This window comes from Lemur catta, chromosome 17 (assembly GCF_020740605.2).
Source record: "Lemur catta isolate mLemCat1 chromosome 17, mLemCat1.pri, whole genome shotgun sequence".
Lineage (NCBI taxonomy): Eukaryota > Metazoa > Chordata > Mammalia > Primates > Lemuridae > Lemur > Lemur catta.
In genome coordinates, this window is record NC_059144.1 from 44,257,025 (window position 1) to 44,282,770 (window position 25,746).

A 25,746-nucleotide genomic window follows, 5' to 3' on the forward strand; every position below is an offset into this window, starting at 1 on the left:
AGGCTGGGATGAACAAGGCATTCATGCACTGATGACAGGAGTGTCAATTCTAGCCTAGTGGAGGGCAATTTGGCATTATCTACCAAAATCATAAGAAAGAATGTATTCTTTTACCCAGAAATGCCATTTCTAAGAGTTGATTCTCAACCTAAATTCACACACGTGTGAAATAACAAATGTACAATGTTATTCACTTGAGTGAGGTTCATAGTAAAAGTCTGGAAACCAGCCACAGGTCATTAATAGGATCCCGGTTCAATAAATCATGGTACAACCATTCAATGGAAGACTCCGCAGGCATCACAAAGGAGGAAGTTCTGTCAGTACAGACCAAGTATTGTTAACTGAAAACAAGCATGGACTAGAACAGAGTGTAGATTATATTACCATTTGCACAAAAAAGAAGGAATAAGAATTTATGTTTTATTTGCTTGCCTATGCCCAAGGAAACCCTACATTAAAAAACACAAACAGTGTCTATTGGGTGGAATTGGTAAGCAAGCATATCATTTTATAATTTTTTCTTTTAAACAAGGTGAATGTATTGCCTGTTAAAATTAAGACTAAAACAAAATGGGCATGACTAATTAAAAAATTTTAAAAACATTGAAAGGACAAAACTAAACACAGTTGGGAGAAAAATCTAGCCCTCTGTCTACCAGCTTGTGGCCTATGCTTTAAATGTGTTACCTGTGGAATGATCTTTGTCCTTAACTACAAATTTTCCGTTGCTATTCACATCACGCCTCTCTCTGAGTCATTCTCAGCAAACGGAAATTTTAAACTGAAGCAGAAACATTCTCCAGGAAATACCTGGAAACTTCTTTTAAGCCAACAAATGTCCATTAAGTGTTCTTATTTTTCATCTCTGTGTAGGAAGCTTATACATATTTTTCCTTTCTTTTGGCTTCAAAGAGCAAACAGAGAAAAACACTAGTTATGTGATTATATTGTGTCATGTTGAAAAATAATGCTGTCTTATCATAATTTGATTGTCTATAATAAAGCCCATATGTTACTTTTCGCACTTTCTTTGGACTATAAATTGTCAACTGGATTTCAGCTTCCTTTAAGCAAGGTCTACATTGTCAAAGTGGAAATATAAGGTAAGGCAGGTTGATCGAGGTTAAAAAAAGCTTTGTCTGGAATGATTTGTGCTGACTCTATCTCATCTAGATTTCTTCACTGTGTGTCCCTGATTTTATTTTGAATCTTTATACCAAGAACGATTTCCTAAAGTTGAACACAGGAAAATTTGTCTGAAAAACACTGAATGGCACCGAAACTCATTACTTCACTCCTTTCCATCTGTTAGAAATTTGAGCCACACACTGCCTGGGATAGAAGGGAAGGCCCTGCTTCCTCTGCCCTGGGAAGTCACATTGGCACAAAGCGTTCCATGTGCCAGGCAACAACGGTCACCAGACAATCATGAAGCCTTCACTTTTCTTCTTCTGAGCGCACTGTCACCAGCATATAACCACCGTCAGATTCAGGAAGAAAAAGGGGGTTTGGTTACTTCTTAAAGATATAATTTATCTTCCAATCTGCTTAGAAAGGAAAGTCAATTAATAAACAAGCAAGAAGGAACGCTAAGACCAAATACTAAAAATGTTTTGTGGACTCTCAAAATTTCTTAACCAGGCTGTGATTTTTTTTTTTCTTTAACTTTGTTTTACTCCAAAGCTCAAAGCCATGAAGGAGGGTCAATAAACGTGTATTAACATAGGTAACTCGGTACTTTTATCTTTCTTACTACTCCTACCCAACTCACATCAACTGATAAAAATGCATTCACATCTTTTAAGCTCATGGCAAAAACGGGGAAAGAATACAACTCATGCAACATAGGAAATGCCAGTTAGGAAGAGCCTCAAAAACTGCCCCCCTACAACGAGATTTCTCCTTCTGGTCTTCTGCTGGAGATTACTCCACATTAGCTCTATGAGTGTATTTGAAAAGTCGACATTATTTCTGAACAAGGAACTGCCACATAAGCTCTGAACTGCATAGTGTGGAAGTTACTGTGAGTGGAAAATAACCTCTTGTTGAAGCCGCCGGTACTTAGTGGATGCCTCAGCCTCGTAACGCAGTCTAGTGGAGAAATTAGGAAATTGCCTAGATTGTGACATTTCCTTACTTTTAGTTAGAGTGATAATTCACTGCACTGCTACTTCTATAAAAAAGAGAAAATACCAACAAAGAAAAAAAAGAAATGCGCCCATTATTCCATTACTGAAAGACAACTGCTATTCACAATTGGTGGCAGGATGGACATGTGGGCAGGCAGGCAGAGATCATTTTCACCCCAAAGGAATTATTCTGTGTACTGTTTTTGAAACCTGCTTTTCTCTTTTAACATTATATTATGACTGTCTTCACATGTCAAATTCTGTTTCCATGTCACCAGTGTTTATGGCGTCCAGCGTAAGGAGGTGCCACGATCAATGTAAGAGACTCCCTATCGGATTGTCTCAGCTTTTTGCTTACAGACAGTGCTGGAATTTTTTTTTTTTAAAGGCCTGTGGATAAAATTATTGCTCATTTTCTCAATAAATTATTTTTAAAAATGTTAATATTTTCAAATGGATGCATAATAGATGTACATAATTTTGGGGGTATAGGTGCTAATTCAATATATTCATATAATTTGTAAAGATCAAATTAGTGTACGTGGGACATTCATCACCTTAAACATTTGTCTTTATGCTAGAAACATTCAAATTATTCTCTTCTAGCTCGTTTGAAATGTGCAATAGATTATTGTAAACTATAGTCACCCTACGGATTTATTGATCAACATATTTTTAAATATAGAATTGCTCATTCAGAGAGCATGTGTTTTAAGACTTTAAAATTGCATACTGTCAAAGAGCCATCGTGGAATCAAACTTCCTAGGGGTCCAGATGGTTGATTGAGAAATTATAGACTTACGATCTAAGACTTCAGAGGAATATAAAATAACATAAAAATATTAAACCATGAAATCCAGCTTTTCATTGTCCTCTGGCATTTTTTCTAAAAGGGAGATTTAAGCTGGATAACACAGATCTAAAAATGTTCCACTCATTCATTTTTCCTCCTCTTTTTTGGGAAGAGGGAGGCAATGTTGTTAATTTTACCTGCTTATCCTAATTGAACAAAGCTAGATTGGACCAATTATCAGTATGATGCTCTTTATTGTAAATCATAACATTATTACCTATTTTTTGCTATTCTGTAGCTATAACCTCAGGCTATTAAAGACTTATCTCATGTCTTGGCAGCAGAAGTTTAACCCAGGACCTTCACGAGGTCGATCCTCATTAAACCCTAGTTATTGACTGATGTGGAGATGTTATATTTGTAAGATTAAATAAACCAGTTATTCGTTGTAGTCATAGGTGGAAGACAGAAAGAAATCTATCAAAGAAAGCAGTTCACACTTGCTTCCTATAAATAAAGGTTTCCTACTGTCTCCCTCAGCAGCTCTGCTTTAGGGGTAACTGAATTTGTCAACTGGATTTCCAATGGCAAGTGAAATGTGGGTAGAGAATGAAGCAACGAAATGTTCTTCTGTTGCTTCCTTTTTTTTCTGGCAGCAGTCTTTGGGGATATTCCTAAGGACATATGAGTTGGCATACTCTTAAGGAAAGTCTACTTATGTACGATTTAAAATGGAAAAATACACTTGCTGTGGGCAAAGAGTGAGCAGCAAGTGATTCCCAGGGTAAGTCATGCTGAGTGGAAGGGACTGGGGGAAGATTCTTCTGTGGCATGAACAGTTCCTGCACGTACAACCCTCGGATTGATGAGGACAGGGCACATTTATTAGAGGAAAAATGCCCAACAGTTAAAAAAAAAAAAAAAACTGCCTCAAAATACAAAAGCTAATAATCCACAGCCTAGAACAGATTTGTCATCTGTTTAACAAACACTTCCCAATAGCGAGAAAACAGTTTTGAACGCTGCCAGCAGTAGGCTGCAGACTTTCTAAGAATTGCTTGGCCTGTGCAAAGGAAGGAAAAAAGTCACATGCCTCTTCCTGAATTTTTAGACGAAACCAAACTCCTTCCTGTCTCTGCTCCCAACCGATTTTGAATATCACTGTGCTCTCCATTTTCTATCTCAGACCTCTGTGTATTTCATTCAGAGCTCTTTTTAAACTCTGGAACTAACTGCGTGTTTATTTAGTTTTTTGTTGTTGGTCTCTCCGTTAGAATGAAAGCTCCCGTGAAGTACAATGTTCTCTCCACTGTGGAACCTAGACTCATTCCTGACTCGAACAAGGCAATCCCGTGTTTGCTGCGTGAAAAAGTGAAAATCTCCACCCCTCCTATTTATTGTGTAACACCTGCTGCCCTGTTGAGTCTCAGGCTGGAACCAGTTCTAGTCTAGTAACCGGATGGCCACCTAAGGAGATTCAAATTGTGGTGAGCGCTGTGAAGGAGGTAAAGTGGTCTGTGACAGATATATTTGCTTGACTCTCAACTCTACCACAAGAAAAAGAACAATGCACGAGTTATAACTAAGGACAACTCACATGGCTGCACTGTTGGGAATCAGTGGGGGAGGGGTGGGGACTTGGGTGAACTGGAAGGTGGATGCCCCATCTTGAGGGACAGTCACAACTCACATCCCACCTGGAAATATAACACAAAAGTTTCCATTTTTCCAAAATGTCCAAAATATGGAATTGTATTATCATCATTATAAAATATGGTCAGCTTTGTCAATATAAAATATAATCAATTAATTAAAATATTATTTAAAATACTGTATAAAATAAAACATATCTGAGTCTAGACGCATTCTACAGGTGGCCAGTTTTCAAATTCTGGTCTGAATGCCTCGCTCATCATTTCCTGGAAAAACCATTCCTTGGAAGGTATGCCCTACTTGTTAGATGGCTAATAGTTATATGCACACTTAGGTCTGAGACATGCTTGGTAAACAAAGGGAAGCAGGCATGCATGCTGCAGAACTTCTCAGGGCCTTTATTAGGCTGATGTCCATTGTGAATCTTCAATATAGAGTATAAAGCAAATAGTATTTTCTAAAATTATTTCATGCTAGAGCCCTATTTCTGATGTTCCACAGATCAATTTGAGAAATATAAGCTTTGGCAATTTTAAAAGATATAAGATGTTTCAAAAGTTTTAACGTGTTTCCTCTCTCTGAATTTACATGCACAGTGATTAAGTGTGTGGGTATTGGCCACAAGTTCCAGCTCTGACACTTTCTAGTTATATGATTTTGCACAAGTTACTTTACCTCTCTGACTTAGTAAACACTTGATAAAATAGAAAGCTAATGTAATGTGTATACTCAAATGCATTAGCATGGGGGTTACTGTAGCAGTCTCTACTTGCTCTATCCACCTGATCATTTCCAGATAGAAAGTTGCGTAGGAAAGATATATCTGGTTTCTATCTGTGGCACGTCATCTTTGCTGGCAGAGCTTGCTTTCTACTGAAGAAACTGAAAATGTTAGCTATTTGCCTTCCGGGTCTCCCTTGCACCTCGACACAGATCTGTGACTCAATTTCACCAATGGGATCTAAGGGTAAATCTTAGGAAACTCCTCTTTCATTTGATGGGGCATTATGACTATGTCACACCTCGAATATATTACAAGTTCGGTTCCAGACCACTGTGATAAAGCAAATATAGCAATAAGTGAGTCACACAAATTTTTCTCAGTGCATATAAAGTTATGTTTACACTATACTGTAATCTATTAAGTATGCAATAGCATTATGTCTAAAAATGCAGACACTTTAATTAAAAAATACTTTTTTGCTAAAAATGCTGACACAGAGACACATGCTGTTGGAAAATGGTGCCAACAGACTTGCTACCACAGACCTTCGATTTGTAAAACAATGCAGTATCTGCAAAGCACAATTAAGCAAAGTGCAATACAGTGAGGTGTGCCTGTACGTGCAGTACTTGGGGCTATGGCCGTCTTCTTAAATCTACAAGGGGCCAAACCTAGAACCAAGCCAACACGTTGAGGATGCTGGTGAATAAAGACCCACACATCGGGGGCTGTGAAGAGTTGGAATTCCAAGCTCCCCTACTTCTAGAGTTCTTACGTGCAAGAAATAAATAGTACATTCTCCTCATTAACTGAACCACTATTAATTGGGTGGGAGTTTTTTAGTGTGTGTTTTTCCTACAGCCAAAGTTTCTATTTTTTCCGAAATAATTTTACAACCTTTGCACTGTTTTCACCCAAGTGAGGGACTTGTGCCTTTGATTATAGAGCTCTTGAATTAGACTCAATTGTGCTATCTCTGTGAGTTTTGGTTGAGGTCTGTGGAAGGGAAAGGTAAAAAAAACTAAAACGTGGAGTAGTAGACAGGGAGAAAGCCCACTGTACTAGGCTAGCTTTTTTCTTTTTTCAAAATGCAATTTCTCTGTGCTAAATATCTCATTTAATTTTCACAAGTGTGACTAAAGTGAGCTTGTGCTAGATACTATCATCTCCATTTTACAGACGAGGAAACTGAGGCTCAGAGAGATTAAGTAGCTTGCCCCAGCTTACACAGCCAGGAGGTGGCAAAGGCAGAGTGGAAACCTAGCCCACTTGACTGCAAGGCTGAGGGATTAATCCACTACTTAATCCCATGTAGAAGAGGACTGGGAGACCTTGGTTCTTTCATTCGATTCTACCACCAAACTGCAGTGGCAGGATGGAGGTGTCACGAACTGAGATGGGTGGGGAGCCCCGTGAATTAAACTGGTGGGCATTTTGCGGTTGTTGCTGTTAGGTGGCGAATGAATAGTTCAGTTTTGGGCATACTGAGGTTGAGATGCTCAGCGAACATTCAAATGGAGATGCAGAAATTCAAGCAGACATGCGGAAGAGGAGGCAGCTGGGTGCTCAAGTCTGGACTTCAGAGGTAGATCTAGGCTAGAGACACAAACGTGGAACTTGTCAGCACATAGCTCCGTTTAAACCTATGGTGCTGGGTGAGATCTTCAAGGAAGTAAGGATAGTCAGAGAAGATGTCCAAGAACTGAACCCTGGGGCAGTCCTACATTTGAAGGATAAGGTCCAGCAAAAGAGATTAAGGAAGAGGGGCTGGAGGTGGGGGATGTTGTTTCAAGAAGGAAGGTGTGGCCCAATTGCATCAGATTCGACTGGGAGGTCAGATCTGTAGGACAAGGACTGAGACTTATTGGATTTGGCAGCTGGGGTGGGGGGAGGTGCAACATCACGAAGACTTTGACAGAAACTTGGATGGAGAATCCTCAAGAGAGAAAAGAAGAGGAGAAGCAAAAACACTGAATATTGTTATGATCTGTAGTCTGAGCCAATCTGAGGACCAACAGACTTATCACAACATCCCCTAAAAAAATTATGTCTCTTACTAGATTACATGCTCCTTGAAGGACTAGGAACATGATTTATCTTTCAAATGCCTTGCACAAAGGCTTAAACACCAACTGCAGAATTTCATCAAGTTTTTAAAAGAAAAGGAACATTCTACATAAATCTTATGAATCTGTGCACAGCAACACTTTACCCAACACAAAGACACTTCTGGAAATACTGCACTGATAACAGAAATTTAGTGGTTTTTTTTTTTTTAACCAATAAAGGTCAACTTTTCGTTATGTGATCATTTTTTTTTTGTGATGAGTTTTTTTCAATGCATATCTTATAGCTATGGTTCAGTTGTTGGGGGAAGAAAAAAAAAAAATCTCATCCCTGCCAACACATTGGTTTGTGTGAATCACAGCTCAGTGAAACCTTTCAGGCATATAATTTATCTTTTCTTTGGCCTATGTAGTAAATGCTTCATTTGTTCATGAATTCTTGCCTTGTTTTAATTATGCTATGCTCTGAATGTAGTTTTATAAGGCACAAAAATAAGATTGTCGTTCTGAAAACACAGAAGATTTGTGTGTTTCCCCCAGAATGAAATGGTGGCATCTTTCTCCCAATTCACAGCTCTGTGGGTTTGTGGTTGGAATTCCAAACCAGCCAGGAGCATGCAGTGCAACTAGGGGGAGGGGTGGGTGTTGGGAGTAGGGGGAGCTGACACCATCAAGCCCAAGGCATAATTTACCCTAAGAATTCTGAATCGATACACTGATGCCCATCAATACATAATGCAGTGCTCCCACCAAGAAAGCCACTGATTGAGAAGTTTTATTCATGTTACTTTCTTTTTCTTTTTTTTTTTTTTGAGACAGAGTCTCACTCTGTTGCTCGGGCTAGAGTGCCGTGGCGTCAGCCTAGCTCATAGCAACCTCTAAATCCTGGGCTTAAGCGATCCTCCTTCCTCAGCCTCCCAAGTAGCTGGGACTACAGGCCTGTGCCACCATGCCTGGCTAATTTTTTCTGTATATTCTTAGTTGTCCAGCTAGTTTCTTTCTATTTTTAGTAGAAATGGGGTCTCGGTCTTGCTCAGGCTGGTCTCGAATTCCTGAGCTCAAACAATCCGCTAGCCTCGGCCTCCCAGAGTGCTAGGATTACAGGCGTGAGCCACCTCACCCGGCCTCATGTTACTTTTTGAGGGCTGGATTTTCTTAATACACTTACAGAACAATTGGGTTTTCCCCCCAAATAAAGAACTGTGCAGTCAGATCAGATGAGAAATTTAACAATCAGAAGGCTAGTTTTGTTTTTGTTTTTTTTTGTTGTTAAAAATCCTTGCAGACATTTGAATATCCACAAGTTCACAGGCTGAAGGAGAAATGGCTATTTCATAACTTTTCCGTGTTTTATAAGTATGTAGTACACAGTGCGCATTCAATATTTCAAATTTCAATGATATCGTGAAAATTGGAAATTTGTAGTCTAACAATATCAGATGCGATTTCATTGGTGAATCTGAGGGAGCTAACTTACTTATTCAGGAAGGAAGACAGGTTACAATTTTTTGGGTCTTTGAGAGATTATTATAACCTCAAAATATTACCCATGGGCTTGTTAGGTACCTGCCATGTTCCCAACACAACACCCCACCCCGTTCTGACACAAATCTCATTTTGGAACTCATTCCCCTCAAATCAAAGTACTGTCCCTAAGAGTTCTTTTTCAATAAAGGAAGCTGAGTTAATAAAGTACAACTCCAAAACTTTTCCTAGACTAGAAATAGATTGTGTTGGAGTTTTATGAATAAATACATCTGAGGGTTGGTTATCAGATGCTGAAGCGGTTTACTTAATGAAGATGGGGATTTGAATGGGTCACTAGGCACCTGTCCAAAGATGGGAGAGACACAGTCCTTCATGGCTTCCCCATAAATAACTCCATCTTTTCCTAACTCAGGCAGTGGATTGGCTTTAGATGCTCAGGCAAAAGAAACACATGACTGTTAAAAAATCACAACCTCAGAATGGCTTTAGGAGCCCACGATCAATTATGAGAACTCAGCAAGAGTTTGTCCACGCAGGGACAAGTAGTAAACAGTTTCTCAAATATTCATAAATATTAATGACCAGTTATAATAGAGTTGTCTGGGTTATAAACCCCCAGACAAGTAACTTTCAGGCTCCTTGTTTTTACGTTTGATGGAATGTTCCCTGGGCCAGCTAGGCTAATTCTCGTTGAGCCTGGGCATCCTCCCCAACACTCTGCTTCCCCAGCAGAGCACCTGGCACCCTGCATTGCAATTGCAGGTTTATGTATTTGTCTTCTTTCACTGGACAGCAAACTCCACACTGGCAGGGACCCTGTCTTGTCCAGTGCTGTGGTCCCTGTGCCTCACCTGTGCCCAGAACAGTGTCACACGCAGTGAAGACCAGATGCCTGGATACATTGCCAGACTTACTTTTGAACTAAACAGAAAGCTATTCAACTTGCTCCTTGAACTGGCGGATTTTGCAAAGTGGGCATTTGAAGGAAAATTTTTTAAACTTCTGAAAGAAATTTTGAAAATAAGCTCTTTGAGTCAAAACGTACAGAAACAGAAAGAATGCTGACAGTAAGAGCCTAAACACATGAGTTTCATGATCTTTTCCCAATTTTAACTGTCCAGAGTTTTCAGCTGGTGCCCAGTATTCACAATATAATTCTTGATGCCACCCTAGATGCATTAAAACCAGATTAATGTGATACTCATTTTCATTAAGGAGAATAATTCATGTGCATAGAACAGAGCCTGGCACAGTGTAAGTGCTCAATAAATGACAGCCTGTTATCATTAGCATCTTGGCAGCGCATAGTTTGTTGGCATTAAGACAAACACATTGACAGCAGTGATACACAACTATGTCATAAAATACTGAGCCCATCTAATTATTTTCCTGGTTCGAAACTCAACTACAGGCACTTAACTTTATTCCCAAGTTCTCAAGAAATAATGTTATTTAAAAGTCTGTTAACCAAGAAAACGGGTGCCTTAAAAATATAATGTATCCAGTTTTATTTCTTTCTTGATTTAAGGAGTTCTTTTCCTGCCCTGAATATAAATAAGCTCTCTCAAGGTTAAAAGCAAATGTTCTCTTTAATGTCAAAAAGAGCTTGCCTCTCTTGGCTCAGAAAAGAAAGCAACTGATTCAGGATATTCCTCCTTTAAAAAAAAAATCAAGTTTTCACAAAGGTATTACTCTGGCTTGTTGGAAAATAATTAGTACACAAAAGAGTCTGCCCAGAGCTGTAACAGCTCTTTATGCAAACCCACACCTTAGTGCAAAAGATAGTTAAAGATCAATCCAGGCTATTAAGAGTAAGGAATGAAATGTGTCCTAACTGAAGCCTATACCAGGCAGCATGTCAACAAACTACAGACGCCAGGCAGGGTCTCTTAGGAACCATTTTTGTTCCATTCATGTCCTTCCCTCTGGACTCCATGACCGAAAATGCAACCTGTCTGCTTCTGCCTTTGAAACATGGAAGGACGAATCCGTCTGTATGTAACTCACTTCCTCTTTTATTTCACATAAAACAGATGCCACAGCTATTATTGTTCTTCCAACCGACGTTGCTGTGGGGGACACGATGCTACAATGTGCTTTTTGTTCTAGAAGGGTCAACGGCCTGCTATCTTGTCCGGGGCGCTGGGTACGTGTGCAGTGGTCTCCCCCCACGGGCGCCCCCCGAGCGTGCGCTCAGAGCCAGACCGTCCTGCGCACACTTACCTGCCCTGCAGGGACATCGTCGCGCTGCCCCGATAATCCAGGGACCGCGCCCAGCTCGTCTTGGTGCTCCGGCCTCCTGGCTTCCTGTTGGCTGTCAGCTGGCACCTGTTCCCGTCCCTTGTCCAGTTTGAAGAATTTGTCAAAAAAGCTGGAGTCCCTGGGCTTGGAGGGAGCTGCTCCCTGGGCCTCCGGTGGCAGCGGCGCGGGTTCCCGAGCGGCAGAGCTGGCCTTGTCCTCGGCCGGGGCGGGCCCGGGGCTTTTATCCGCCGCAGCTGCTCGCGGGCTCTCACTCGGGCCTTTGTCCGCAGGGGCCTTGCTGGAGCTGACATCAAGCTCCCCTGATCCAATGGGTGAATCCGTGGCTCGGTCTCCGGCACGTCCTGGTACAGGCCGAGAGAGCGTCAAGAAAAAACGAGATTTAGCAGCTGGTGCCTTGGGGTTGGCCTCTTTCCCAAGATTCTTTCCGTTGGCATCCGCAACGCCACTTATCTCCATTGTCTCGGGGGAAGAAGTGGCCACATTATCCTTCTTGACGCTTATTCCCAAGTCGACTGTAAACGCAAACATAAACAGCGGTTATTCAAGCAAGCTGGGAAACTCAGGGATTAATAATGGACTCCAGACGCTTCGTGCACAAAGGCCGTAACGCAGACTGGGGCTGTGGTGTTCCCTCGTCACCCCGCAAGGCAGAAGTTCGCCATCTAGTTGCCTTGGGACTCTGTTCCCCTTGGGAGGGGAAAACGGAAGGTTGGTGAGGGGCGAAAGCAGATTATTGGAAAGTTACTAGCTGCCAGGGCTGTAGGAGTGACACTCAATGTTAATTATCTTATTTTATCTTCACAGGAACCCTGCAAGAAGCATAATGTCATGATTTCAAGTTTGAGGCAGGACGGGGGTGAGGAGCTTGAGCTCCGGTGCTAGAATGATGTTTCTTGGCCTCAGCACTATTGACATTTGGGGCCACATCATTCTTTGTTACGGGGGCCACCCTGTGCACTGTAGGATGTCTAGCAGCATCCCTGGCCTCTACCCACTAGATGCCAGTAACACCCTCCAGTTGTGACAACCAAACTTTGCTAAAGTCCCCAGCAAGACAAATGCGCTTACGTTGGAGAGCCACTGAGCTATGATGTCTGCTTGAATCCAAGTTATCTTACTTTCTGTACCTCAACTTTCTGCTAAAATGAAGCAAATAATAGAACCTACTTCATAATTTTGTTATGAAGGTTACATGAGTTAATATTCTTAAAGTACATAGAACAGTGCCTGGAATATACTAAGTGCTCCATAAATGCCATGAATGTTAGCGATTATCATTATTCAGAGTGAGAAAACTGACATCCAGAGAGGTCAATGCACCTTCCCAGGGCTGCCCAGTAAGCTGGTAAGTAGCAGAGTCTGGCTTAAGGCAGAAGTCTGACTCCTAAATTCATGCTCTCTCTGTCTACTATAATATTTATATCAGCATAGACTGTTAAAAATACTGGGAGATTTGAGAAAGGAATACAGTACTCAGAAAGTTTCTCTTTTGAAGGCTGAAAGAGCAGATGTCCACCTAAGAAGGCAAATTAGCCCTCAGGTGGGCGTGGAATTAAAGGCACGGGGTTAGCTCCCCCAGACTGGCTGTGGATGCAGGTGTCGCCTCCTCCAGGGAGGGGCACTGTTTTCAACATCCATTTCCCCTTTGACCTCTGCCTTGACCAAATTGAACTGCCTTCTTTTCTAGGTCCCTTTTCTAAAACAGTGCAATACTCAGGAAAAAAAAAATACCAAGAATTTTGGAATCACAGTTAAAGATCAAGATTCTCTGTTGATGAGTTGTGTGATCTTGGACAACCAGCAAAAATCCTTGAATTTCCTCATTTGTAAAATGGGAATATTAGTGTTTCTCTTGCAGGTTGTTGTAATGCTTAAAGGAGAAAACTCATGCAAAGGATGTGGTACAATGCCTTTCCCATAGTAGATGCTTAATAATTGACAGATTGACAGACAGTGTGATTATTTTTGAGGTTTCTCCCATGCCTTTGACAACATTGCATTTTGCTTCATACATTTGTATCCAGACACTTCTTAATGTCTGTTTGCAGGAAGACAGTGAGAAAAAAGAAAGAATTGAGATTTCTTTGATCTGCACATATTGCTTATTAATATGCAGTGAGGAATACACACATGTACACACACACATGCATTAGTTAGCAATTGATTTTTTGCTAAACTCTAGTATTGCAGTGTCTAGAGTCAGGAACAAACAAACAAGGAGAGAGGGAGCGCTGGGTTCTTGTGCAGAATGGCTACCTCCTCCTTAAGCACCGAGGAGCAGAGAAGAAATGGTCCAGGACAACCTGGACCTCAAGGAAATCACCCTGCCAGCACATTGACAGTATCTTCTACCTCTTTTTAACCTTTTGCCTGTGGTCCAGGAATTCATAACGGTAGTAGGTATTATACTAAAGAAGGGAGGGGGAGAGAGGGAGAATAAGGAAGTGAGCGGTGGATGTAGGAGGGTGCAAGTTAGCAGGCAAGGCGGTTGAAGTGTCGGAGTGAATATAAATGAATCGTGGGGCTGGTCCATGCCAGGAGAAGAGGAAACTGTTGACAAAAAGGGAGAGGCTAAGATTTGAAACAGGAAAGGCTTTTCAAAATGCCAAGAGCATCAACTGATTTCTTTCAGTCTTTTTCCTCTCTTCCTTGCCCCCTGGCTGGGAACCAAAGGAGCTAGTGGTAAGTAAGAGTGTTACAGCCAGAGAAGTCTTTGAAAAACAACAACAAAAACCCTTCCCATGGACAGACTTTTAAAAAAGTGCCAATATACTGCTTTGAAAAAGGATAAATTCCTTATATCCAGGTATCTGGACTAGACTTCAACACATTTATAGGTTACAGCAGATCCAAACAGTAGTTCTTGATATCAGAGAATGGGTAAAGTATTTGATATTTTATAAGAACTTCGAGTTTTTAGATGGTATGTTCCTTGACAACTGAAGCTCTGCTCCCCAAACTTGGGTGGGTGCATACCCCACTATAACACCTGGGGCTTCTATTTCCCTTGCTAAGATGCTCACCTCCCAGGTGGGCACATGACCTAAGAAAGACTAATAAAAATAAATCCTGTGACTTTTGATAAACTCAATAGAACAGAGTTGCACTCTTTGTGCTTGGGTCAGCAATTATATCACTTAGGCATCTGGATCCAGCTGTGCCTGAAGCTGAACTTTAGCATTATACGAGCCAATAAATCACCCTCCTCCAACTTATGCCAGTTTAAATTGAGTGTATACTCGGTGACTTGGAGAGAATTCCAGGGATTTGGTCAATACCTGTTTCACTTGTCAATTAGTAGCAATCAATTCTCCCACAGGGAAGCTGTCTCCAGCCTCTTCAAGTCTGTCTATAGCAGGCATTTAGGATGGGAGGGAAGACGTCAAAGAGAATAAAATGTGAGTTCTAAGGAGCTGGGCAGAAATGAAAAACACCCACAAACACTTTGTCTTCTCAAAAAAAGTGAAGGCAAAAATCCACTTGGGAAAAAGAGATGACAGTCATTTGAGACCTCAGATAAACATTAAAAAACAAATAAAATATGTTCTAATACAAGCACACACACACATACACACACACACAACCAATCTTTGTGAGCAATTAGGAAGAACAGCCATTGGAGCTACAGGTTGTACACTCTCACACTGATGGGGATTGTTTGCATTATTGCAAACAATTAGTAAATCAAACATTGCAGACAATAATGCAAACATTATTGCATTATATCCTCACATTATTATGGAAAGAATAAAAACTTCCTTCTAGAAGACCAAATTAAGCTTTCAGTTGCTATGAAAAATCTTGGGAGAAGCCCATCTTAAATCTGGTTTCAATAAAAAGTTTTCTCATAAAGCATACAAAAAGATGACATACCAAAGAGAGTTTACTTTTCATGAAAAAAAAAATAACAAGAGTTTAAGGAAGATAAAAGGAAATCAAGTAAGAATGGAAATGGCAGTTCCCAAATATTTAGCAGATAGAGTTGAAAAATTTGATCTCTTTAGTGCAGAGAAAATATTTTATATTGCAGTAGTTTTTTTTAAGAATGTCATTTTACCTAGACATGTATCGAGAACTTATTTCTGGTGGCATCTTTGTGTAATTATTAAGAACTTGGATTGTGGAGCGGAGAGACCTGGCTTTGACTCTTAACCCCTCACTTATTTAACACGTGACCTAGGCAAGTTACTTCATATTTCTATGCCTCAGTTTTCTCATAAAATGGACATAAAAATAACACTGCCTTCTTCCAAGGGGAATTACAGGGATTAAATGAAATATTTCCCATAACGTGCTAACACAGGCTGGCATATGGTAGGTGTTCAGTAAACAGTAGTTGTTTTCGTTACATTTATATATTATTGCTATAATTAATTTTATATTTTTAAATATAAGCCATAAGGAAAGAAATTATTCCAATAGTTTAGTCTACAAACTTGAGTGCTCTGGGAAGACTTTTAAAAATGGTAATGATATGAATCAATTATCCTCAAAAATACAAGAATCTGGGCCAGAGAAGTTTCAGGAATGTTTGCCATTATTAAAGTGCCAAGTATTCTCGTCAAAACAAGCTGCTTTGTCAGAGTTCTAACTATATATTTAAACATATATGCACACACACATACCATGTTTGCATTACAACATTCAAAACTTCTGGGGAAGGATTATCTTTTTGTTTTGCTTTTTTGTTTCTTGTGCCAAAGCTAAAATTGTCACTTGCTACAACTGTAAAAACAATTGCTGACATGCACTGAAGGCTTCCCATGTGCCAGCAATAGGGTAAATGTTGTATGTAACGAGAGGCATTTCATTTTAGCATTACAGAAAAATCTACAGGTATCATTCCCATTTCACAGGTTGGGCAACTGAGGCTCTGAGAAGTCAAGTCACTTTTCTAATGTTGTCTAGCTCATAAGTGATGGATTCAGGATTTGAACGCACGTTTGCTTGATTCCAAAGCTCAAACTCTTAACAACACGTGGTAACAGAAGCAAGAACAGAAGACAAAGAGAAGGGAGGGAAGATGAACACAGCAGACAAAGTTTGGTTAATGGAATTAGATTTAGAATTAAAAAAAACAACTATGTACAAGGGGGGAGAAAGGCTGTATTTTCTCACATCTGGGAAACATTGGTGTATCATTTTTTGTTTGTTTTAAACAAGAATTAGACCATGTCATTCATCTGCATCGTCCAAAGAAGACTGCACTACAATTAAAATCACGTCCAAACTCTTTGCCATGGACCAGACCCTCTGGAACTTCAGCTCACACTGTGCTCTTCCTCATGCCTCTCCACACACCAACCTGTTTCCACCTGAAGCCCTTTGTGCTAGTTGTTCTTTCCACCTGGGAATGCTCTCCCTAAGATCTTGCCGTGGCTACCTCCTGCCTCAGGTCAGGTCAGGTCTTCCTGACCACCCTGTCTGAAGTAACCTTTCCTGCTCACCCCTACTCACCCTCTGGAATCTGCAGAGCATTCATCACTCTTCGAAATAATCTCATTAATTTCTTGTTTACTTGTTTCCTTTTTACTGTATTATTAATATAAGCCCCAGGTAGTCAGGGGCTTGGTCTGTTCTGATTACAGCTGCATGCCCAGTGCCTCTGGTGGTGGTTGGCAATAGGGTTGTGAGGCAGCGAGCACAGAGCACGGGGCATAGCCTAGCAAGCACTTAGTAGGAACCTGATTGGAGAAGCAGTGGGACCAGCAGTCCTTATAATAACGATGATGCTGGAGCTGGGAGTTGTACCTTCTGAGAATGCCTTATCCAAATCCTCCTAATCTTAAGGTTAAAGAGGGAAGCAGAAACTATCTTCATAATTTTACTCACAAAGGAAGTGCCCACTTATGAAAATGATTCCCCACTCAAACATCCCTTCCTATGTAACACTGTCCCTGTGTCAATATCCTGATCTGTCAGGATAAAGGCTGAACAAAGTGGACGTGTCATGCACACTAACTGCAAAGGGAAATTGCAAATCTTGCAAAAGACGCAGGAGTTTGTAGAGTCGTAAAGCAGGGTTGGCGAGCTGCTCAGATCACACACGTGACCGCGGTTGGACCAGGATCTGGCGAAGCTAAAACAGTTCACCAAAGAAGATGGGAAAGTAGATGGTGACACGACACAGTTCTTCAAAAGAGAATTATATTTGAATATCAAAGGAAAACTGATGAGGACCTCAAAAAGTTATGCAAAAATGACCCTTTTATGGCCATGCTGCAAGAGTCAAATGACACTTCAAACAACTGTGGCTTTCTGTTGTGCAAATGCATTTGTTGTTTTAAAGGTCTTAGAAAAATCAGGGTACATGTGGCAGATACTTATGGCTTGGAGGAAGATGTTAGATTTGAAAATTTCACCGAATGATTGCATTTCATGCTTTTTATCTCAGTATTAAGAAGCCAGAATGTCTTCACCAAGAAATTCTAACATAAATAAAAGAAAGGAACAAGCTGTGCTGGCATTGTGAAAGAATTCTCAGCTATCACCTTGATGCAACAGGTCTGGACGGTTAGTGATGAAAATGCTGTATTCAAATGGGTTGTAGGCAAACAGTAACTGCTAACCACCAGCTTTGGAGAAAGCATCCTTGGAAGGTAGCAGTGAGGATCAGTCACTGTGGGGCAAAACTGTGACAGTGACACATGATTTCCAGTCTCCTCTTTACTCATCTCTTTCCTGTCATTCACATGCCTACAAAACTCTGGAACATACAAAGTTAATTCAAAAGCTAAACCAGGCTTTGCTCTAACATGAGCAAATATTGTCACTCAAAGACACATCAGATGTTGGATTTGGTCTTTTTTTCTTAAATTAGATAATAATACACATTTAACATGTGTTTACTACCAAGAAAATTCGTCTCTCTTGATCCTTTTGTTTCCTATCTCTACCCTCCGCCCTCGTTGTAAGATAACGAACATCTGCAACCCAATGTGGCTTGTCAAGCTTTGTGTACGTGCACACAAACACACGCTGGCATTCCGGATACACCTATACAGTGGATACATTTGTTGTTGGTTTCAATCATATTGGAAATATTTTTTTTTTTTTTGAGCCAGAGTCTCGCTTTGTTGCCCGGGCTAGAGTGAGTGCTGTGGCATCAGCCTAGCTCACAGCAACCTCAAACTCCTGAGCTTAAGAGATCCTACTGCTTGAGCCTCCCGAGCAGCTGGGACTACAGGCATGCGCCACCATGCCCGGCTAATTTTTTCTATATATATTTTTAGTTGGCCAGATAATTTCTTTCTATTTTTAGTAGAGACGGAGTTTCGGTCTTGCTCAGGCTGGTCTCGAACTCCTGACCTCAAGCGATCCACCCGCCTTGGCCTCCCAGAGTGCTAGGATTACAGGCGTGAGCCACCGCGCCCGGCCTAGAAATATTTTTTGATGACTTTTATAGATTATAGTTGCTCCTTACAGTCAATATATCCATATCTATATTATCTTTTTAAATAGCTGCATTCTATTCCTTAGTATGGATATACCAAAAGATATTTAAACCATTACTCAACTGATAAATACCTGGGTAGTTTCCACATTGTTTTTTCCATTTCCACTACAAACAGCGCTGGAATAAACTTTCATGTTCAAAAATCCTAAACTGGTGCTGTATTTCAACAGAATGGAGGCACAAATGTAGAACTGCTGCACCCAAATTAACATGCACTTAGTTTTTGAAAAATAGACACTACCGTATTATTTTCCAAAAAAGACTCTAGAGATTCATATTTCCAGTAACAATGTGATAGAGTCTCTCCCACCCCCCTCAAGGGTAGCAGGGCTATGAGCCAACAAGAACACTGATCGATAAACAATTTTAAATGGTAGCAGCTTCCCAGGGAAGGTGGCATTTTATGCTATTAGTGCCTTCAGCTGCAGGACACCAAGAGCCAGCATTGGAGATGGGGGCAGGTCAAGTTCAGCACACAAAGGACTGGCAAAGGGTGAGCATTATTAGTTTGGGACTCCGGGAAAATAAGCCAGGAAGCCGTACGAGACAAGGTGCTCAGGGGAGGACACAAAAAAGAGCCAAATCAAGATATTACTTTCTTCAGAGTCGATATAAAAATGGCCAATGAACACTCAAAAAGATGCTGAACTTCCTCAGTCACTGGGGAAGTGCAGTCAAAACCACAACAGGACACCACTTCACACTCAGCTCTGGCCATGATCAGACAGACCATAACCAGTGTGGGTGAATTTTGGAACCTTCATGCATTGCCGTTGGGAACGTGAAATGGTGAAGTTGCTTTGGAAAGCAAGTCAGCAGGTCCTCAAAAAGTTAAACCTAGAGTTACCATGTGACCCAACAATTCCACCCCTAGGTACATACCCAAGAAAATAAAAAACATGCTCATGCAAAAAGCCGTACACAAATGTCCATAACAGCATTTTCACAATAGCTGAAAAGTGTAAACAACCCAAATATCCATCAACAGATGAATGGATAAACGAAATATGGCACATCCGCACAAGGGAGTATTATTTAGCCATAGAAAGGAACGAAGTGCTTATACGTGCCACAGCGTGGGTGAACCTTGGAAACATGCTGCTAAGTGAAAGAAGCCAGACACGAAAGATAACATATTGTAGGATTCCGTTTACATGAAATATCCGGAATAGGTGAATTTATAGAGGCAGAAAATAGATTAGTGGTTGCCAGGGGCTGGGGCCAGGGGACTCCTTTTTGGAGGAATGAAAATGTTCTGGAATTGATGTGGGGATGGCTGTACTCTCCTGTGAATAGACACTGAATTGTACACTTTAAAGGGTAGATTTTATGGTGTATGAATTATATCTTAATTTTAAAAAGAGGACACTATATAAATGAACATCAGCACAGTGCGGAAGCAGGAGGTAGGGAACGAACCGCAAACATGAGTGAAGAGTTCACAGAAGAAAGACAGCTGGTGTTTAAGCAGATGAAAAGATGTTCAACCTCAAGAGTAGTAAAAGACAAGCACAATAAAATGACAATGACAATTAACTGTCCACCTATCAAATTGATCACCCCAGTGAGGAGAAAGTATAGGAAGGGGCAGCAGCGCATACCATTGGTGGGAGTGTGATTTGCCAGCTTCCTTGGAGAATAATTCAGGGATATCTACTAATATTTAAAATTTCACAAACACTAAGAAGCTCTAATTTCCACTTCCAGAGTGTTATCCTATAAATATAATTGCGTAGAAGCGCAGAGGCACATGCATTGAACTATTTGCAGGACGACTGTTATTGTGGCAAGAACACTAGAAACGACCTAAACACTTATCCGTAGGGACCTGGTTAAATACATTATCGTATGTCCCTCCAATTAAATACTGCACAGGCATTAAAATTCTCCAAGACATATAGTAAATGAAAAAAGCTGTGTCCAACAGTATGTACAGTATGTTCCATTTGTTTTTTAAACATAGTGTTGGGGGAGGTACAGGAGAGGATTTATAAATATGCATCCCTGGAACACCTCTGGCCACAAGAAACCGTGGAGTATTGGCCTCTAATGAAGGAAATCTGGGATGGGGGTGGAGGATTTTTTCCCCTGTCCTATCTCATTATGTATATTGTTCAGAATGTTTGTTATGTATAAGCATCTTCCCATCTCATGCCTTTAAACAATGTACAAACAATGAAAAAAAAAAATGAAATGAAAGGAGGGCATTAGAACCAAGAGGTGGGATTCAAGGCCCACGGAAGGACCTATTTCCCGCTTTGCCCGGGGCTGGCCCCGCAGCAGTGCAGCCTCCAACTAACGAGCATCGGCTCTGATTGGAGGGGTTGATGGGCCAGGTGGGCCCTGCCTGCAGGAGAGAGTGGCACGGCCTTGGGAACGTCCCCATACTCCAGAGTCTGAGCCTCTGCTTGGCAAATTCATAAATTTGAGCTTTTTAAGTCACCTTTCAGAAGTCATTTTTAAAAAAGACTAATGAATTAACCACACAGGCAGCTTATTGGCTTACAACAAGACAGAGCGCTGCAAAGGGACCAGCCCCTGGCAACATCCCACCACGGTCCCCCTCTGTGGGGAGCACATGTGCTAACCTGATGAGGATGATTTTTTTTTAAAGCTATCTTTGTTGAGAGATGCGAAGTAGGGGAAAAACTACAACACCAGAGGTCGTCAACTGTGAGATGTGATGACTGTATGGCCAGCACAGTGTTTAGAATTTTTTGAATTGGGAAATTTCATTTGAAAGTCCTAAAATCAGGCTATCACTGAAATATCTTATCATCGGGGAAGGGCTGGTTTCCCAGCCGTCCCTGGAGCTGCTTCGAGCCCTCTGGACAGGGAGAGCCTCTAGCTCCCTGCAAGCTCCAATTCTCGCAGAGCCTCCAGCCAGTTCTTGCAGGGTCCTCACGCTTGAGTGGGAAAGAGAATCTCCTGATGTGATTGTGAGGGCAGATGGCCCGGTCCCACCCCCAGGGGTGGGGGTGTTTCTGATTCAGGAGGTGTGGGCTGGGGCCCCAGAATCCGCATGTCTTACAGGTTCCCAGGTGCTGTTGGCTCAGGGACCACTCTGAGAGTCACTGTTACAAATTGCTGCTTTTATCCTCACAAATGGAACTAGACTCTGCTTCTATTTTCCAGTTCTTGTTCCCGGAAATATTTGGTTTTTGAAGTATGCTTTGAACACGTCAGATCTCACCCACTGACACAATAATATGTTGCTTTTATTGTTAAACTTCCTGAAGTATGGAGGGCACCTTACCATTTCTTTGCTCTCACTGATTATTTTTTTGTTAAATGAAAAATGTTGGTGAAGTTCTTCCCTATGTGGTAAAAAGGTATGAAACACAGGTAATTTAAAAAAAATGTCCTGTCTAGGATTAGAACTGTAAGTGTATTTATCCCATTTCAAGATTTGGTTAAAATGCACCTTGGGGAAGAGAACTGAGATGACACACAGTTGTTACATGACAATACTTTCTCTTCTCACTGTTTTTCATGCTGTCTCTTGGTCTACCCTCCAAGAGAGGGACAAGTGATCCTGAAACCACGTCAATGTTTTTGTCTTTACAGCTCAAGCGTGCTGTCTGGTTTTCTTCTCAGCCCAAAGAGGGAAAGAGCAGGTTGTATAATACATTACTCAGCGGCAGGTATGCGATGAAATCAGACCATATGAACCGTGGAACAAAAAGTTGTGCCCAGACCATCAGCCATGGTAGGGACAAAAGAAAAAGTCCTTAGGGAATTTAAACCAGAAATGCCAATGTTTTCATTTTCAAAAAATGTGAATAAAGAATTTTCTATCTGAGTGTATTCTAAACAGTTTTTAATATTGGCTGAACATTAGAAACTTAAAAAACACTTATGCCCCGGTGAAAATTTTTGGAGAAAAGTAGGAAAAAAAAAATGAATGCCCAATACCAGAATAATGGCTGGATGAATTACAGTACAGCCACACCTTGAATACATTGTAGCTGGTAAGAAAGCAATGAACTAAAGATATACTGGTTGGATTAGAGGAATTTTCACATTTTGTTAAGTGATAAAAGTGAGATGTAGAAACTTATTAAAAATATGATCTCATTTTGACAAAACAATAACAAAATAACACTGTGAATGTATGTGTACTAAAATGTCTGTATGGAAATTATTAAAATAAAATTAAAATAAAGACTAGATCTGAAGAATCCCTGAACAGACAAAACCAGTTAGGCTACATAAATGACCTAAACCTTGCTTGATCTGCAAACATAAGGGAAACATAACCTGAGCTATTTCTTGTAAATGCCTACATTAAAGAAAAACAGAACTTAAGTTCAGCCAATCAGAAACAGCCCACAAATTTAAAATGATATAACCAGGGACTTTCCAACAGCACAGACCAAAGAAGGCAACTATGTAACTGTAACCAATCGAATAATTTTTATATTGTGCTTCCACATTTTCCCCATGAATACTTGCCTCTGAGGTTTTGTCATTGAAACACTAAACCTCCTTCAGTCTGGTGTTCCCCAATTCATGAATTGCTTCTGACTTAAATAAACTCTTTAAATTTTTATTGTGCCTCAGATTTTTCTTTTATAGAGTATAGAGCAAAGAGAAAAATATGGAAGAAGAAATATTGAGTTGTTTGCTTGGGTATCCTTGGGGTGGGGGTAGATGTGAGATGAGGGACGAGCCAAGAAAAAAAGGGAAAGAAGGTTTTCACCAAAACAATAATAACAGAAAATATGATTGCACTTATTCATTATGTAAATTAGTATTTATATAAGCATATATGCACATAAAAACTAAATTGGAAAGAATTAAAATACACACTAGTTATTCTACTTATCTACAGCTGTGTAACAAGCATCCCTAAAATGAGTAACTTAAAACAACCACTGGGCTGGGTGCAGTGGCTCACACATATAATCCTAGCACTCTGTGAGGCCGAGGCAGGAGGATAGCTTGAGGTCAGGAGTTTGAGACCAGCCTGAGCAAAAGTGAGACCCTGTCTCTACCAAAAAAATAGAAAAAATTAGCCAGGTGGCTAAAAATAGAAAAAATTAGTTGGGTGAAGTGGCATGCTCCTGTAGTCCTAGCCACTTGGGAGGCTGAGAGAGGAGGATCACTTGAGCCCAGGAATTTGAGGTTGCTGTGAGCTAGGCTGATGCCACAGCACTCTAACCTGGGCAACAGAGCAAGACTCTGTCTCAAAGAAAACCCCACATTTTATTATGTATCCTATGCAACTAGTGGTGACCACGTGACCTAGTTCTGGCCAATGAGATGTAAGAGGATGCCCACTGGAGGGCAGGGGCTTCTGGGAAAGTTCTTCCTTTCTTTCCTAATAAAAGCAGAAAAAAATGGTGACAAATCTTGGTCTTTCCCTTCCTGCTTTTGGATCCCGTCATGCACGGACATGATGTTGGGTTCTGTGGCTGCCATCTTGTGAGCGGGGGTGACATAATTGGCTCACTTACTTGAGGTCTTGATGTTGTCAGGCTGTTGCCCCAAACCTGGGACTTCTTACTCCCCAGTCTTCTTACTCTAATTAAAAGTGATATTTACCTCACAGCGTTGTAGTCTTCACTGCTGAGCGCATCGGGATCCAGGAATGTGCCCTACACTTCTGCTCCTCTGCTGCCACCGGCTTAATGTGCTGCCGTTCCTTCGTCAACAATTTCCAAGCCCTTAGTGTATCTCGGCCGCTGTGCTAGGCTCTGGGACGATCGCAACAGCAAAGGACGGCAAGCTTTCAGCTCGGAGGACTTTTGCTCGAGTTTTGGATACAGATTTTTTAAAAACGAGACCAATTGAGGGGAAATAGTGGATGTTAAGAGAACAGATATATTTGCTCCCTTTCAGACCAGTGATGCTGCCCATATTTTTCACTGTATCAGGAAGCTATGACTTTTGGCCTTGGGCCTCCCATTCCACTTTGCCCCAGCACACTAATGGCAAATGCTTTTATCCTCACTTATGTTGTTATCGGCAGGAGCACTTTGCTCAAGTTAGAATTTTCAATCCAATAAAATGAATCCACTTATATCTTTATAAAAAAAAAGCAAAATTAGGCAATTCTTCTTTTTTTGGAACACTTGACTGGGAACAAAAAGGAAGATATTAATTTTAGAAACTTCTTATCCAGGTGAAACAGAGACATTCTTCTGTTTCTGAAACATGATGTGTCCTGGCAGATACAGCATGCTTTTGTCTCTGCCATCCATTAGCAGTGAGGACAGAGCAATATTTTTTTTTAAAGAGGGGACTAAGGTAATAAATTTGATAGAAAGAAATTAAAGCAGGGGAAAATGAGGCATTTCTCCAAAGATCTGTAATGTTCTAGGCATCAGTATAGGGGTGGGAAAATCTGGCCAGGGGCCAGATCAGGGAAGCCGATGATACAGGGTGAGCATGACAACAGCCTCTGCTTACGGGTTTGTCCCAACCCCTTTTATCCCATTTACCCTGTGCCAGCTGCTGTTTTCAAAACTCCTGACAAGGTTCATATTGTTTTTCCAATTTTACAGGTGAGTCTGAGAATACGAGTTCCTCGCCAAGGTTACACAGCTAGTGAGTGGCAAAGCCAGGACCTATGCCCAGGTCTGTTGGGCTCCAGTGCTTGAGTGTGCACCTATTAGTTTCCTATTACTGCTGTAACAAATTACCACAAATGCCTAAAACAACACAAATATATTACCTTACAGTTCTGAAGGTCATAAGTCAAAAATGGGTCAGCTTCTGGAAGCTCTAGGGGAGAATCTGTTTCCTTGCCTTTTCCAGTATCTGGAGGCCACCTGCATTCATTGGCTTGTGGCCTCCACCCATTCAAGGCCAGCAGGGTAGCATCTTTAAGTCTCTCTCTCTCTCTGTGACATCTGATCCCATTGTCATATCTTCTTTTCCCACTCTGGTCTTCCTGCCTTCCTCTTAGAAAGACCCTTGCTTCCACCCAGATAATCTAGGATCATCTCTCCATATCAAAGATCTTTAGTCACATCTGAGAAGTCCTTTTGTCATGTAAAGTCACAGAGTCATTAGTCATAGGTTCTGGAGATTAGGATGTGGGCATGCGAGGGAAGGAGGGGCATTATTGTGTGTGCTGCCGGCTTTTAGCTATTATGCTCTGTGGCCTCATAAATAAATTAATGGCATAAATAAGTTGCATTGTCTAGTGCATGCACTCTCAATG

At 41.0% G+C, this 25,746-nt stretch overlaps 1 protein-coding gene across 4 annotated transcripts in view; it reads right to left on the reverse strand.

Annotated features, from left to right (window-relative positions):
• BCAS1 (brain enriched myelin associated protein 1) overlaps nucleotides 1-25,746 on the reverse strand; it is an 86,918-nt gene that overhangs the window by 46,223 nt on the left and 14,949 nt on the right. For all 4 annotated transcript variants that reach the window (XM_045529579.1, XM_045529578.1, XM_045529577.1 and 1 more), the window contains exon 4: nucleotides 11,081-11,631. In XM_045529579.1, the coding sequence (XP_045385535.1) occupies nucleotides 11,081-11,631 (551 nt within the window). The remainder of the gene's footprint in view (nucleotides 1-11,080; nucleotides 11,632-25,746) is intronic.